Here is a 16495-nt window from a genome sequence, read left to right on the forward strand (position 1 = left end):
ACTGAACCTGCTGATGCCGGGGAGCATATCCTGGTGGCCACGGCGCGGCTTGGAGCCATGGTTGCAGGAACGCAACGCACCCGAACCGGTCAGAGAGTTCGCCGCGAAGCTCGACGTCACGCCGGAGTCCAACGGGACATCGGCTTCCGAGGTAGCATCAACGAAACGGAGTACGATAGCCGTAGAAAGGGGCGACGTTGATCGTCGTCTCGGAGTTATTGTGTACTAACGCGCCCGATTCTCGTGGAGTTTCTAGATGTGTCGCGGGTGGAACGCTAGATGGCGCGACGAGGACGGTTCTTGTTCAGTAACCACCTGGGTGGGGGTTGTTCCGCGAATCTTTTCGTGTTTAGATAGTACCGAGACGATACTCGGTGAACACCGTTGCAATGTTTCGAGGCGGTGTTTTGCACAGTAGGATTCGAGGGCTTTGATGGAATTATTTGGAACAAATGGATAATATCGTAAATAGAAATCGGACGAAAAAGGATAGTAGAACACTGAAACGCAATAGAGTCGATTATGGTACAGTGTCTTGCCAATTTATTGAAAAAGATGGCAAAACTAGACTGTTAGATTAAAAACACAATAGAGTCGATTATGGTACAGTGTCTTAGCAATTTATTGAAAACAAAAATGGCAAAAGTAGACTATTAGATGAAAAATACAATAGAGTTAATTATGGTACAGTGCCTTATCAATTTACTGAGAAAGGTAGCGAAGCTAAAGAAGCATTGAATTAAAGATACAATAGAGTAGATTATGGTACATAGAAAAGATAGCGAAGCTAGAGTATTGAATCAAACGTGCAATAGAATCGATAATGTATTGCGATGAAATCGCAAACAGTTTTGTCGATCGAGCTTGGGTCACTTTTGACCCACGCTCGCGAGTCTCGTCGATCTCCTCGACTCGGTTGATTCAAGCCTGAGAACCGAACGAAGAAAGGTAGAGCAGGGTCTATACTGATCTAGGCACGGTTGACAAGGTGTTGAAACACGAATAGTAGAGGGAATTATTTTGTCCAGTCCTGAACTAATAGTCCATTCGGTAAAAAGTTATTCAAGCGAATTTTCACAAATAGCCGTATAACATAGTCGCGGAACACAGTAACCGCTTGTAGATTAGATGTCTCACGTTCGAACCGCTTCTTCGTGGGATCTGCGCAGTGCCATCTGACGTTTCAGTCGCGCACCAACTAGAATAGTAACGAGATAAGGAGATACGTCAAGCGGGTACCGTATTCCCCTCAAACGCCGGAGATTAACGCCACCCGGTGTACATCACCGTAAATCCTTGGAGTGCACACGCGACGCTGTAACCAAGCTTTTCGTGCGTTGATGATATCACGTCCGGCTCCAATCGCGTTTACGTAAGTCCAGTCTTGGATACATTCGCGATTAGTATTCCGTGTATCGTTGGAAGAAACGCAGAAACACTCCGGAGGTCGCAGAACGTCAATAGGCATGGTTGTTCTAGTGGCTGGAATTTATGAACGGTCGTATATACATCAGTCGGGGAACGGTTGATACCGTTGACAAATATCGGGATAGAATGTACCTAAGCCTGAACTTACCCTAACACGCAATTCGCCTACGCATGTATCTGTTTTTGTTGGCCCTTTGCCACGCAGCGGCAACGGTGACGCGAAACCAGCGAGCAGTAAGCCAGCTAGCCGAGCGCTAGTTAGCTAGGTGCTCGCCTTAACATTTAAACGCGCTACCGACTCGCGACGACCGCTCGCGCACCGCTCGCGGAGCAATCGTAGCGCACGCGTTTCACGCTTCTTGGTTATATTTGGCAACTTCGTACACGACCACGATAAACACACGCGTACGTCGGTGGAGTGCGATGGACACGCTGATCTCTCGTATCTCGCCCTCTTTTTTTCTTCCACCGTCTCTCTCTTCGACTCCTTTTGTCTCTTTTAATTCTTTGGAAAAAGAGCAATTTTAAGTACGATCGCTCGATGGATTCGGACTGTCTTTTGGAGCCGTTAGTACGCAATTAACAATATTATAAAAAGTGTTTCATTAATTAATTTTCACTCTTCGACTCCTGTTGTCTCTTAATTCTTTGAGAAAAGAGCAATTTTAAGTTCGGTCGACCGATGGATTCGGATTGTCTTTTGGAGCCGTTAGTACGCAACTAACAATACCATGAAAAGTATTTCATTAATTTATTTTCACTCTTCGACTCCTGTTGTTTCTTTTAATTCTTCGGAAAAAGAGCAATTTTAAGTACGATCGCTCGATGGATTCGGACTGTCTTTTGGAGCTGTTAGTACGCAACTAACAATATTATAAAAAGTATTTCATTAATTAATTTTCACTCTTCGACTCCTGTTGTCTCTTTTAATTCTTTGAGAAAAGAGAAATTTTAAGTACGGTCGTTCGATGGATTCGGATTGTTTTTTGGAGCTGTTTTTACGCAACTAACAATAGTATAAAAAGTGTTTCATTAATTTCTTTTGTTTTAGTACAAATTTTATTCTAACATCTTACTTTATATTATTTCGTAATAATTGCCTTTACCAAACAAGCATTTGTCTTCCTTGTTATTAGATTTAAAAGTATTAGTTATATTGTATTTATTTGGCTACATTCGATCATCTTGGAGAGACGTAAAGTTTTACACTTGTACTAAAATTTGCATCGATTTCATCGGGAAAATTTCAATTTTACCGTTACGGGCGGAATATTTTTCAAACTAATCGTGTTTTATATATTTTACAATCGTGAAAATGCTTCTGTTGGAAGATGATGATAGATTTGAGTTCTTCTCGGAGACTTAACGTATCGTTAAATAACAGATCTATCGCCAGACGCGCGATGATTCTTTTGTAAAAATAACCAATTAGTAGATCCACTAATTACCAGTCAAACTTGAGACGTGACATTTTATTTTCTTCTTTTTCTTCTCTTCATTCGTCAAATGTTATGCGCAAGGAAAGGTCATCGGTGACTAAGTATTTATAACTCGGCTGGGCGATTATACAATGACAAAAAATTGTACAAGAACAATTGCAAAAACGGAAATACATAAAATAATAGATCTTTACGTAACGTGTACTCCGTCTTGTTGAAACAAGACTATCATTTCACGACTAAACGCAAGTACTTTGATCGCGTTAATGGAACGGAAAACCGATTATTACTTGGACAAACATTGCGTGTGTATGACAATTAAATATTTTCTATCTATTTGCGTGAGAAATATATGACACTAAATTTTTCCATCTTTATTCTTAGATGACCCTGTATATGGAAAAAAAAAGAACCATTCGAAACAGGGAAATGGAATAATAAATAAAAGCGTGTTGTTCCGCATATGTGAAACAAATATAAGAAAAGTAGTCGAAACAAACATACTATACTTTAATATTTGGCTCGTCTTCGTGACAAAATTATACTGGTTCGTATCTAAAATACAAAATTGTGGGCGTGTAAGAGTGATAATTTAGTACAAGCGGGACCAAACATACATAGATCGACATAAAAAAATATACTGTTAATATTAACTAGTAAAAATGAAAAAATAATAGTTTTTTTTAAATTTGATCGTGAAATGTTTTCAAAGTCGATAAAATGAAATAAAAAAATTAATACTAGTTCTAGTTAGATTTGACAACAGTTGTGCAATAGTTTCAATTACATTTCTCATAATTAAATCAAAAATAGAAAAGATATTATTGCGAGCATTTTAAGGTCAGTAGCTCATTGGAATTGTGTTTTCGCGTGATTAAATTTATAAAACTAAATAGAAACAAATTTATGAAAATTTACATAACTTACGGACGCACTATTTTTCCTGCAAATTTATTCCGTACAATTTTTGTACGTTTACCTGTACGATACCTACTCATCGCTCGAAGACTACGTTTAGGGTCGAAACGTATCAGTCTGAAATCGCTCGGTGGTAGTATCCTTCGCTCGCTGTAACATGTCGACATTCGTCTCTAAAGAGTGTTATACATGCCATCAAACATGGTACACGGATTAACCTTTCCTAATGTGCCTTTCAGCGACGACGAAAGCGGAACGAAGCGGATACGCTTCCCGCTTCTAAGAGAAAACGCGTTGTTCCGTTATCTTCGAGATGGAAATTGTTGTACATAGATATCAATTATATGCACAGAGAGAACGAGAGAGAGAGAAGTGTACACACATACACACACGCACGAGATCAGGGTATAAAAACGAAAGATGTACCTAACGATAAAGTCACGAGATTATCGATTATGCGAACATCTGACACATCTCTCTTTGATCGTTTCGTGTACATTTTCGACGTGCTTTCAATTTCCTTCGAAACGATGGTCCGCAGCAACGTGGTGGTCGGTCCTTTGACCTTGAATTCGTCCAAGGTCGTTCACTCACTGAATCATCACGCGAGTTGATTTCCTCGGACAACTTCCTGTCCTGTTTCCGGATACCAATCCGGCGCAACACGAATCTTCGCAATGATCGATGAGACGTGGATCGCAGACGTTTGGTTTGCAGTGTGTGATAATCGTTGGAACGAGTATCTCCCTGGTGTGAAGAGAACTTGGTCGAGACGCGGATATAATACGCTCGTGGGCGAGCCGCGTCGCTATTTTCTAAACGCCGTGTATTTATACTCGATACTCGAATTTGTGGAAAATCCACGATATCGTTGAATCTTCGCGACCTTGACGACTCTTGGTTTTATTAATAGTAACGGGAGTCCAAAGACGTGCCCATCGGTGGTATGCTGACCATGTTCCGGGCGAGCTTCCGCGCGTCTAGAATTTAGAAAAATGAAATGGAAAAGGGGACGAAGAAAATAGAACGTATATTTGTACGTATAATGCATAACGAGCATGAACAATCGATGAACAGAAAATAAAAGAGAAAGAACAAAAATAAAGATGGAAATGTTCCGATATTAACATTAGATACTTCTTTAATCGAATACAACGGAACGAGTATCATTTTTACTAATTCGCATAGTTTATTGCTACGAAGCTCTGTTTGCAAAATTATTTAAAATTGCGAATAAATACGAATTGAATATTACGGTCTACTAAAAATTGTTCCCGATGTAATATCGAGCAATTTGAAATTAAGGTTTCGTAAGTTCTCTGGATTAACTGTTCAAACGAATGTTTCTGTAAGGGGCTATGGACATAACGAACACGCGAGAGTAAGACTGAAATCTAAATAAAGTTAACTTGATGGAATTAAAATTTTTCTCGAGAGGAGGGTCGCGTGAAAATGGTGAAATCGCGTTTGCGTGACAGCGGCCGTCAAAGTGTTAATCACCGCTCGCTATCTGCCGATAAGCGCTCGATTAATGCGAGGATAAGTCGAATCGATCGAATCTACGTCTGTGATTCTCGTCTTTAGGACTGATTGTCAAAATTGAGGCAGGAATTCGTTAATTTCTCTTTTGGTGGTGCTCGAAATGTTCATGATTTTGTAACTGGGCCAAATATTGTTTACTGACCGTACTCTAGCTTTTCGAGTCATCCACGAAATATACGACGCCGGTTTTAATGAAACGTCGCAGATTTGTAGAGCGGCTACAAATAAGTAACAGGTATTCGTTTTAGCTAGAGAAACTCGTGCTTGAAAAGTGAAACTAACCCCCAAAGTTTTCCCCTTTTGATTCTATTTTAGAGGCTATTGGACATTTTCGGTCGAAAAATAGCACGGTGTACTCGTTGTTAACTAAACTGACAAGGAAGATGATCACTTTGGCTATCGGAATCCTCGAAAATGTTGAAAAGCAGAAATTGCGAGATCATTTGTTCTGCAGTCTCGATCGTGGATATTTTTATTTCACTCCGATATTGTAAACTTGTGTCATTAATTGGAAATTGATCTCTTCAGGAACGATTATTCCGTTTCAAATCAACAAAACTTAATACTGACATTGACCTATAGCATCCATTAATCTTTATACGTTGGCATGTTACGACACTGGAAAATCAAATTATAAATATTCACGGTTTCTTCCGTGTTCCTTCAACGAATAGGACACAGTCTCGTCTTTGAACTTACGTATATTTTCATTACAAATATTTGCTCGCACGAAAACATTCAAGTCACACGTATTGCAAACTCTTCAAAAATTACAATTGAACATTTGCTCATTTATCGATACATGTCTATAAATACGTATCGGTATCTCTCAAAGAGGTTAAGTCTGGGGTTAGGTAAATTACATATGTTACGAAACTCTTGAAAAATAACAATCGAACCTTTAACCTTTTACCCTTTTGACACATGTGCGTATAAATACGCGCGAATATGCCTGAAAAGGTTAAAAAGACGAAACGCAGGTAACGATCCCTGTTAGCCACGAACAACGTATCCAACAATGGCAAAAGTTTCCTAAATAACTGTTTCTTCGCCCATGTGTATCCATGCCGCGTTATGTTCGATCAGAAATCCCGAAGAATTCCTCTTCGAAAGATCGTCACGGTGCCTCGAAACAACCACGAGTCCTCGATCTTGTCCGCTCTTCGGCCCAGTAAAAGTGTTGGAGGATCAACGTCGTGCACATCGCGGATCGGGATTCTTTTCAAAATAACCCTGTACCGAGAGCACAGGAGATTCTTCCGATATCACCCTGTAGAGGATTGATGGGGGTTCGCGCGCGAACGTGTTCACGTTCGATTCGATGGCGACGAACGGGTGGATGATCAACGTGGCTCGTGGCGCGATCGTCGCCACGTGTATCAGATTCGGGCTACGGTTTCGATATCGGCCCGTTCTAATTATGCGACGCGTCTCTCCGTCTCACCGTTGGATCGGAATTTCATCGCGGGTACGCGCACCGCCAAACTTGCTCCCGTTCGAACACCGCTCTAGCGCACCGACAATTTCGTAATTTCTATATGTGTCAAGGTGCGGAGAGAAGAGGCCGCTTCTTCTTCTTCTTCTTCTTCGCGAAAAGCTCGCCGCGACGCCGAAAACCGGTCGGTCGGTCGGTTTCCTCGTTAACGCGCGCACCAACGCGAACTCGACGCGAAACTGTTTCCCGTATGGCGGTGTTGCGTGCACCAGGAAGCGCGGCGTTGCCAAAGTCCCTGTGTATACCCTCGCTTCGTGACCGAACTTCATCCCGAACCAACGGAGGGACGAGTTTACGTAATAGCGACTCGACTCGCTCTTTCTTCTCTTTTCGCTCCATTCGTTTCGATTTTCTCTCTCTCTCTCTCTCTCTCTCTCTCTCTCTCTTTCTTTCGCTCACTCGCTCGAGCGAGGGTTCTCTCTCTCGGTCGCTTCGCATTCGATCGCGAAGTGTTCATTTTGAGAGAGGAAGACGAGAATCGTCGGAGCTCACCACCGCTCCTCGGTATTTTTAGTGCGACGAGAGTATTTGGCGGGGCGCGCCGATTCGCCTCTCCGTGAACCGAAGTCGTGGTCGTGTAGTTTAGTGGCTTCGGCGGCGTCGTCCCTCTTGCGCGCGATCGATATGTCCGCGCCTCCGCGGCGATAACGCACGGTTGCACTTCGATCTCGGTGGATATATCGGTGGTCGGTGATATACCGCTCGCCTGCGCTCGTTCGACCCGATTGGTGGCGTCGAAGCGAGTCTGATGCGTCACGATCGCGGTCGGGGCGCTCGGGAAGGTCTGGCGGGACGACCTTGAGCGGAAAAGTTACTCGATTCCAGGAAAACAGCCGCGCGACGACCGAGAGGGGGGAAAGAAACGTGATCGAGAGGGAGCGCGTTCCCGATTCGCCGGAATTCTCGGAGATCCGAGTCCGAGGAGCTCGATCTGGCTTTCGCGACCCTCTGGAACACCATCGTGGTGTTACCGACAGCCTCGCACGAGAGTCCGACCACCCAGGGAGGATAACGTCTCATCCCCCATTGGCTCGGTGAGAGGATTCGTGAATTGCGCGGGAGCTACCGGTCTTTGATGTCATATCCCCGCCACGTGATAACATGTCGACGTCTCGTCAGAGCACGGCGAATCAACGAAATCGTTACGCACGGTCCTCGACGACCACCAGCATGACGCAGATACTCAGCGACTCCTGCTCGAACCTGTTGCAGCGACTGACCACACGGGTACGCGGAACGTCCACGCTGAGCGACAATGTGACGAACAAAACGGCACCTCCGAGACGTTCCCCGAACCCTGGTCAGTTGAACAGCACGAGCACCTTCCTGAAGGACACGTACTCCTCGATCGTGGACAAGTACATGAGAAAGAAACGCCAAGAGCGGGTCGATCGCGGCTCCGTCGACTATAGACGGACCCACGAGCGAGATCACAGCTACTATCGCTGGAAGGACACCTACTTCGTGCGCGACGACAGTACCCTGGAACCGTCCGTCAGCCGCAACAGCGTGGTGTTGCCCGACAAGAGTTACGGGAAATCCGTCGCGACGAAGCAATTCAGGCGCGAGAAAACTCCGGGCTACCATCGATCGGAGAGACAAACGTTGCTCAATTCCGATTCCTATAGACGTTACGGTAGACACAAGTCCGGTCACGCCGAGACACGCACGTTGAAAGTCAGACCGTACAGAAACGGTAAGAGCGAGCAATTGGAGACCAATTCGGCCACGTTGAGGCTGGCCAGGTTCGCGAAAGGGGACATGGCCAAGAAAAGTGTCGCCGTCGATCCTGACAAAACACCCACGGCCAGCGACACGGAGGATCCGGCGATCATCGAAAGGGCAGCGAAACGCAAAGAGATTCAGAGTCTGTTGTTGAAGTACGCCGCGATGGAGGAGACGTACAGCGAGCTGGCCGCCGCTGGACAAGGGAGAACGCGGATGAGCATCACGGACATTATCACTAGCAAGTATAGGAAAAGCAACCATCGAAACGAGCGAAAAGATGCGGCCCCGATCTCGAACGCGAGTGTCGTTAACGACGTGAACGCGATCCAGCACGCGATTGTAAGTTGTCGAACCGCGCGCCTGGCTAACCATGCCCGCCGTTTAAGCGGCAGTGTTGTTTCGTTCTGCAGAGCGTATACCTGTTGTTGCTGTTGCGCCCCAAACCCTTTGCCTCCTACTCACGCGTGGCTGTTTTGCGTTTACGCGTTAACCACCCCAGGGTGCATCCGCCTATTTGGCCCGCAGGCTTTCACAAGACGAGAGCAGCAGAGGTTCACTAATATACCTGTATGTCCTTTCCACGGATGTCATAGACGTAATGATTTATCGTAGGTGGTGTTGACACGAGGTGCGGTGACTCGCTCGACTAAAACTGTACCTGTACAATAGATCTTGACTGTGACACTCTGGGGGCTACGGAGATAACGATTCGTGGCATGCAACGATTGTTAACGTACCGGAGACGCTGGAGGATATGCCCCTGGGGATGGGGATTTTTGGGAAAAGTTACGAACAAAGTAATAAGATTGCTATGAAAAAAGGAATCTTTTTTGTTTTTGTTTTTTTGTTTTTTTTTTCTGATACTGCGAACCCCAGGCGCAATCTTTGCACTTTGCGGTAGCAATGTGTCTGGACGTGTTAAGATTTGTCGAAAAGTAGGATACTCTATTGTAAGAAGACGGTAGTGGTCGGTTATTGGTAACGATGAGATAGGGAATTCTTGCAACGATTCTTGTATCGGTACGGTGGTTCCCGCTTTCAAGAAACAAAATAGGAACCCGTGATACGCTTGAAAGCGGGGCAGTGATTTTTCCGTTACTTGAATCCGGGGAAAGACCAGCCTCGAAAGCGGGAATTACCGTGGAAGGTTTTTGCGAATGAAGGGTGAAAGAAGAAGGTAGAAAGATGTAAGATTTTTTATTTTATTTTTTTTTTTTCAATATTCGTTCCAGTAGAAGGTCGATACAATTTCTATTGTCTATTCGACTGCAGATTGAGTATTGTATTTATAGACTATGACGTTAAGAATTTTTCTTTTTTTTAAACATGACTGCGCCGCGCGACCGATTGCACATCTCTGCTGAAACGATTCTATCCATACTACTCACAGATACATAAAAAAAATACTAGGCAAGTTCCGATTTTCGATTGGTAGAAGAAGACGTACAATACATCTCTAATGGTATGGACAGAATTGTTTGGATCCACTGTACATCAACCCCACAAGTATATTACAATTATCGTTGAAAGAGTTGTATCAACCATAGTAGTGCAACTTGTTGTTCGATAGGTCGTTACGTCTGTGACCCCTCTTACGCATCTTTGACTGGTGTCAAAACGCCCTTGAGACCTTGAGCACCCTTGCCGTGAGAGTTCGTCTTGGACACCGGGGATGATTCACGTTCGAGCTATCTTATCGAGGAACCCACGTTGCCACTGTTACGTTCAGTTTGCGTTATTCTTAATAATCGATAGGTTGATCGTGTCAATGGTACATCGCGAGACCAGATCTTGGAGCGATTATAACATTACACGTGAAAAAGTATAGCCATAAGTAGCGAACAAGAGGCGAGGTGCGAGCTCAAAGTGCTATAATCTGATCTCGACTTCGTTCAAATCTATTTTCGATTTACCGCGATTTTATTATCGCGTTTCTCGTACTTGAATGATTATTCGAAGGAGATTGAAATAATTGATTTTAGGGAGACTTCGTCGTCTTGTTTACAAATGATCGAACTAACTGAAAGAGTACCGTCCACCCTGCCCTAATCTTTTCTATCGAGAACATTTCCGATTGAAAGTATCAGGTCGGTCCGCGCTCTATCCTTACATCGATAAGGTAGGCTCGAAAGTGTCGATCGATCGATCGACACTGTCGTCACGGTGGTGTCGCGTCACGAGAATCGATCGACGTATCGATCATCGTGGAGCCGTCCACCGGGCGCAATCACGTAAGTACTCGAAGTTTCTGCAAACGATTGATAATTAACAAAAAGTAAAGACCTCTCCGAGCGTGTTAGAGACGTATATAACGAACACTCGAAAGAAGCTGTCCGACGACCATACTTCCTTGTTGCTCATTTTCCAAAAACGATGAACTTTTTTATTCGCCCGCGTGTTTTCCATTCGTTGTCGAGAAAAAAGCAAAACGAAAAAAAGAAAGAAAAAAAAAAACAAAAGAAAATTTTACAGTAAGTACGCTGTACAATTGGTTTCGCTCGTGGTATCTGCATCCGTAACGTTGTCGCTCGTTGTTCGATCTTTTGCCTGCCTACGTGTACGCTAGAGATGTCGGTTCAAAATCCTCGGGATGTTCATCGCGCGGATAAATGCATCGGGACGGCTCCTTCGAGGCGATTACAGAACCTAACTTTAACACAAGTAATAGGGTAATACGAAATCCGAACGATTAAAAATCTAAAAGTAATAATTTCATACACAATATGAAAAGAGGTAAAAAATGAATGAAAGTAAAAGTTTAAAAAAAAAAAAAAAAATTAAAAAAATTCGCTTTGTGCCAATGGTAAATTCGTAACCGCAACTTTCTGACTTGGCAAACCATTTTGCCCTCTCCCCTTTCTCTCTGATTGTTGGGTTACCATCTCCGTTGTAATGGAATGGAATGGAAATGGATATGGCACACGGATTGGTCACTATGGTCGACTGGGCGCTCGGATCGGGTGGTTCGATGATGATGACCGATGACGATGATGTATGCCCCTACTTCCTCCCCACCGACACACTCGTACGTTCGTCCGTGCTTACACACGTCCTCTACCGCGTGTTACACGGGTCTCCGCCCTCGCGGTGGTGGTGGTGGTGGTGGTGGATGACGGTGTGTGGCAATCGGTTGATGCGACGGCCCCGTTGGATGGTGGACCCCCGACCATCTTCTCTCTGCCAATGGATCACGACCCGACGACCTCTGGTGGCCTCCCAACGACGCTAACCCGGCGATGAATCGACAACGACCGGTGGGGAACCGTTCTCTGGTCGGCGACCATCACGAAACTGAAACACACGTGGGACGACCGATCGTCGACGCAATGAACCGGACCACCAAACGGTGCTCTCCACACTGATTGGGTCCTCTGTTGGCACGCGCCGCTGATACCGATTCCGCCGGCCCATACGTAGAGCCCGCGACCGCTCTCCGTCGAGGACGACGAAGAGGGCCACCTTGTTTACCAATCCGGCGACATCCTGGAAAATAGATGTTCGTGAATACGTGAATACACTCATTGTAGTAGATTTAAGCAAGCCTCAGATCGATCGATCGGTCGATCGATCGGACGGTTACCTACGGTATCTGCCCATAGTCTCTCTTTGTTTCTCGCTCTCCTTCACGCGGATCGCTCATCCTCTCTGTCTCGATTGATTTAGTTCCCCTTCGTCCTTTTCGTACAGGTCTTTTTTCAATCTACGCGCATCTCATCTTCATTTTCATTCTTTGCGTTCAACGTCAAGTTTACAGGTTACCAACGAACAACACGCGGCAGATTTTAGGTCATCGTTCGTTAGTAAGCGCTACGCCAACGTTCAACGCGTAGCTTCGTTCATAGGCGATCACGACGAGGACCGATGTTTTCCAGGTTGTTCACCTTCTCTACGGGTGATACGTATTAACTCAAGTGGCATTTGCTAGGCGCGAGTCCTCTTCTTCGCGTTGACCGTCAACTTGATCGATAACTCGAGACTTCGGTGCTTCAGCGGGCTTCCGATGACAGCTCGCAGAGACCTTACAACAGGGGTCACTCTAAACATCGAACGTGCACGATGATGTACCTTAGCTTCGACGATCGAATTAGATAGTTAGCGATTTTCCGTCTTCGTTGAACAGTATTCTATTTGATATTTCTCTCTACCGAGGTGTCCTTTCCATTTCGTACGACTCGTAAACGCTCGAAAGCAATAACGCTTCGCATCTCGTAGAAATGGTAACCCATAACTTTGGGACCGACATTTCGTTCGGTATACGAACGCACGCATACACAGGGTGTGCACGTTGTAATTACTTGCTATTTTTTTTTTTTGCAACGATACCAACGAAGCAAAAGAGAAGAAAAATCTTTTATGCGAGATTCTCAAGGTCACGCGATGACCCGACAGAGGAGGCGAACAAAATATTTGACACGGTTCTCGAGAACGAATTTACGCAATCGAGTCGAAGATTTGTTTTTAAACGAAATTTACCTTGAAATTTAAAGTCAACATTTTGCTCTATCTCTGTGTATACTGCTCGATAAGAGGATCAAACCTCGTCTGAGGAACTATATGCGCATATAAGACGTTTTCTCGCAAGAGATTAATAAAGTTTCGACCAATCAGATCGCGCAGAAGTGCTCTTGGATGAAAATCGCCCCCCTCCCCCCACACTAGTTTTCCAGTTACTATACGTAGCGGTACTATCAATGGGTGGTCGGTTACACCGTCTCGCGCCATGTTGCGCTTAAATGTGCGCACATAACACGATATCACGTGGTGCGTAATAAATGGTGACTAAGTGGCGGAGCGTTTTTCTCCCAGGAATACGAATACACTAATTGATTCAAACTTTGACAATATCTTGCGAAACAACGATTAGTTTACGACACGTGGTTCTTTCGGAACTTATCGATTAGAACACGAAGGTAAATAACAACGACTTGGAAAATTTCACGGTAAATATTCTTCAAACCTCTACCGACCCAGATGCTTAAATTCATTTGCGAAAATCTTGACAAATATTTTCTTTGTATTCTGTGTAGACTTAGCGAGATTACAGTAACATCAGTTTTTCAACGTTTTACATTGTTATTAAATATTATCGTAACTCGAAAGTTGCTACAAATTTCGAAACCTTTGAAAAGAACAATAGTAAAATTCTATCCATTCTCTTTCGTCTACGAGAATTATGCCTAATAACGCTCACACCGTGTAGATGCCCTGTAACAACAATCATCGCGAAATCTCAAGAATGATCGCGCGTAGCGCGATTGTTTTCTCGGTACCGTTCCCATGTGTCTCTTCGAGTTGTAATAGTAAGTTCCGAGTAAACCTAATCTAGAAAAAATCGTTCAGTTCCGTTCGCTTCAGAAGCGTGGGGGACGCGTTAGGCTCGTCGCAGTTCCCAAACGTGCGTTAGCTTTGATCGTTCAGGGAATTTGTCGTAAATTGTTCTTCGAATTTCACGGTATTCGTTACCACGTGATCGCCGAAGGTGAAACTGGACCAGAGAGACAGAGAAGCGACGGAAGGAGGAGAGATAAAGAGACACTACGCTTGCGCTATCTCCTCGATACGTCTTCTCCGAGATGACGTGCTCTTCTCTCTTTAAATAGGCCGCGCGAGGACATTCGACATTCGCTCTCAATTATCCCGTACGATTTTTCCGCGCAGCTTCTTGTGGCCAAGTTGACGATTTTAACAATGTTGTTTCGTTGCTCTCGAATCCATCCTTCCAATTGGCCCTGTCCGCGTAAGAACCGAAGGAACGGTGACCACACGTCGTCGGGACTGATAGTAAATGTCGTGTCCTCGGCCGCCGTTTTACTGTTAGGTGTACCTCAGCCTTTAGGAGAGCAGCAGTTCCGATCGATAAACAAGCTCTATGATACCGTTTTTTTTTCACTTTATCATACATCCGTTCACGACGTTATGGCGTACAAGAACGATCGGCCGAACGTCCATTCTCCGGAAGCACGTCCACCATTGCTCCTTCCGTTGCTTTGTGTCCTCCGTTTGAATTCCGGGCACACCTGGGTAACGTACAAACGTACGGAGAACACGGATATCACCGGCGAGATGAAACATCTGTACAACGCTCGGGGTGTTTCGTCTCGGCCGGTATCCGCGAACGAGTAACGCGGACGAGCTTCCGTGGACGCGAGGTCTTCGATCTATCCGTGTACTTATCCAGCTTTTTACATTGCAGATATAGTACTGGCCACCCTAGGAGCGGGTACTTTTGGAAAAGTTGTCAAGGTTAAGGACTTGCAAATGTAAGTGGCAGCTCACGTAACTACTACGTAGGTAAACCTCTACAATCTCGGGTCTGCGTTCTCTCGTTCTCTCTGAGCAACCCCTACCATCTAGCTCCGTCTTTTTCTTCCTACCTATTACCATGCACAGTGTGCCTCGGTCCCGACACACGCACTGAGGAAAATCCTAAAGGTGCGTGGCGCGGCTCCGAGTCATAGCACGGTGTCAGAAATAGCCGTGGCCGCACTGTCACAAAATGACGCGCAAGTAGTCGCAATAATAGGATGGCCTTGCACTTTGTTTTACGGGCCAGGCATCCTCGGCGACCGTCGCGAGAGCGAGTCGAATCTCGCGAAATTCGCGCCGAGTTTGTGAACCACCTCCCCCCTCGTGCGGGGACCCGAGAGTTTACCCTTTCGTTTACACCTCCGATTAGGCGCACTTTTGCGTACCGTGTGCCGCTACGCACGACGTGGTATATCGGAGACGGCTCGGTGGACGCGTAGAGTCCGTCTAATAAAAGTACAATGACGTTTGCAGGGATCACGTGATGGCTCTGAAAATTATCAAGAACGTAGAGAAGTATAGGGAAGCCGCGAAGCTCGAAATAAACGCCTTAGAGAAAATTGCGACCAAGGATCCAGAAGGCCAACAGTTAGTATAATACACTATGATGATTCTTATTTCATGGACGCTAGACGAGTTTTTTTTTTTCCTTGCGTGTTCGTGCTTGCGTTCTTCTTTCTCAACTGAACGTAATTTCGAGTGCATTTCTTTCTTTTTTTCTTTTGCAGCTTGTGCGTGAAGATGCTTGACTGGTTCAACTATCACGGACACATGTGCATCGCCTTCGAAATGCTTGGACTTAGCGTATTCGATTTCCTGGTGCGTATACTTTGCACGCTAGACGAGAAACCAATCGGTAACGTTACCGTTTCGTGTTTACAGAGGGACAACCATTACCAACCCTATCCATTGGAGCACGTCAGGCACATCGGATATCAGCTTTGCTACGCCGTCAAATTTTTGCATGACAACAAACTCACGCACACCGATCTGAAGCCGGAGAATATATTGTTCGTAGACTCTGATTACGAGAAAATATATAACAATAAGAAGGTGAGGAATCCGCTTACTGCGCAAGGTTACGACGCGAGATCAAGTAGGGTTTAAGTAGGGTGTACGATAAAGTATCATTGTTTGAAGTATTCGAAAGAAGTTTCTTCTTTTTAAGCGGAAGGAGATCAAACGTATAAAACGGACGGATATAAGGCTGATCGATTTCGGTAGTGCCACGTTCGATCACGAACACCACAGCACGATCGTTAGCACAAGACATTATAGAGCGCCTGAAGTAATTTTAGGTAAGTGAAACGGTGCGGTATCGTCCGCTCGTTGCGACACGCCCAGCCACTGACACGCGGACACTTTTATTTTTGTAGAATTAGGTTGGTCTCAGCCCTGCGACGTTTGGTCGATTGGCTGCATCCTTTTCGAACTGTACCTGGGTATTACCTTATTCCAAACGCACGACAACCGCGAGCACTTAGCGATGATGGAGCGTATACTTGGCACGATTCCACATCGTATGGCTCGCAAGACTAAGACCAAGTACTTCTACCACGGCAAATTGGACTGGGATGAGAAGAGTTCGGCCGGCAGATACGTTCGCGACAATTGTAAACCTTTACACGTGAGTGATCAT

General features: G+C 45.0%; 1 protein-coding gene and 1 long non-coding RNA gene across 11 annotated transcripts in view; one reads left to right on the forward strand and one right to left on the reverse strand.

The window, feature by feature from the left end:
* The window catches only part of Doa (CDC like kinase darkener of apricot), a 40684-nt gene that overhangs the window by 22599 nt on the left and 1590 nt on the right, over positions 1-16495 (forward strand). For 8 of the 10 annotated variants that reach the window (XM_076317388.1, XM_076317386.1, XM_076317387.1 and 5 more), the window contains 7 exons: positions 11968-12046; positions 14744-14810; positions 15331-15444; positions 15585-15675; positions 15739-15909; positions 16025-16154; positions 16233-16483. In XM_076317388.1, coding sequence (XP_076173503.1) covers positions 11968-12046; positions 14744-14810; positions 15331-15444; positions 15585-15675; positions 15739-15909; positions 16025-16154; positions 16233-16483 — 903 coding nt within the window. Of the gene's footprint in view, positions 1-6096; positions 8890-11967; positions 12047-14743; positions 14811-15330; positions 15445-15584; positions 15676-15738; positions 15910-16024; positions 16155-16232; positions 16484-16495 lie in introns of those variants that run through there. The other 2 variants (XM_076317384.1, XM_076317385.1) reach the window with 2 other exon arrangements.
* LOC143149778 (uncharacterized) lies at positions 595-7537 on the reverse strand. The gene is made up of 2 exons (XR_012992869.1): positions 1577-7537; positions 595-1482 (listed from the first exon to the last, which is right to left on the reverse strand). It is a non-coding gene; the product is annotated as an uncharacterized LOC143149778 (long non-coding RNA).

This window comes from Ptiloglossa arizonensis, chromosome 8 (assembly GCF_051014685.1).
Source record: "Ptiloglossa arizonensis isolate GNS036 chromosome 8, iyPtiAriz1_principal, whole genome shotgun sequence".
In the NCBI taxonomy this organism is placed as follows: domain Eukaryota; kingdom Metazoa; phylum Arthropoda; class Insecta; order Hymenoptera; family Colletidae; genus Ptiloglossa; species Ptiloglossa arizonensis.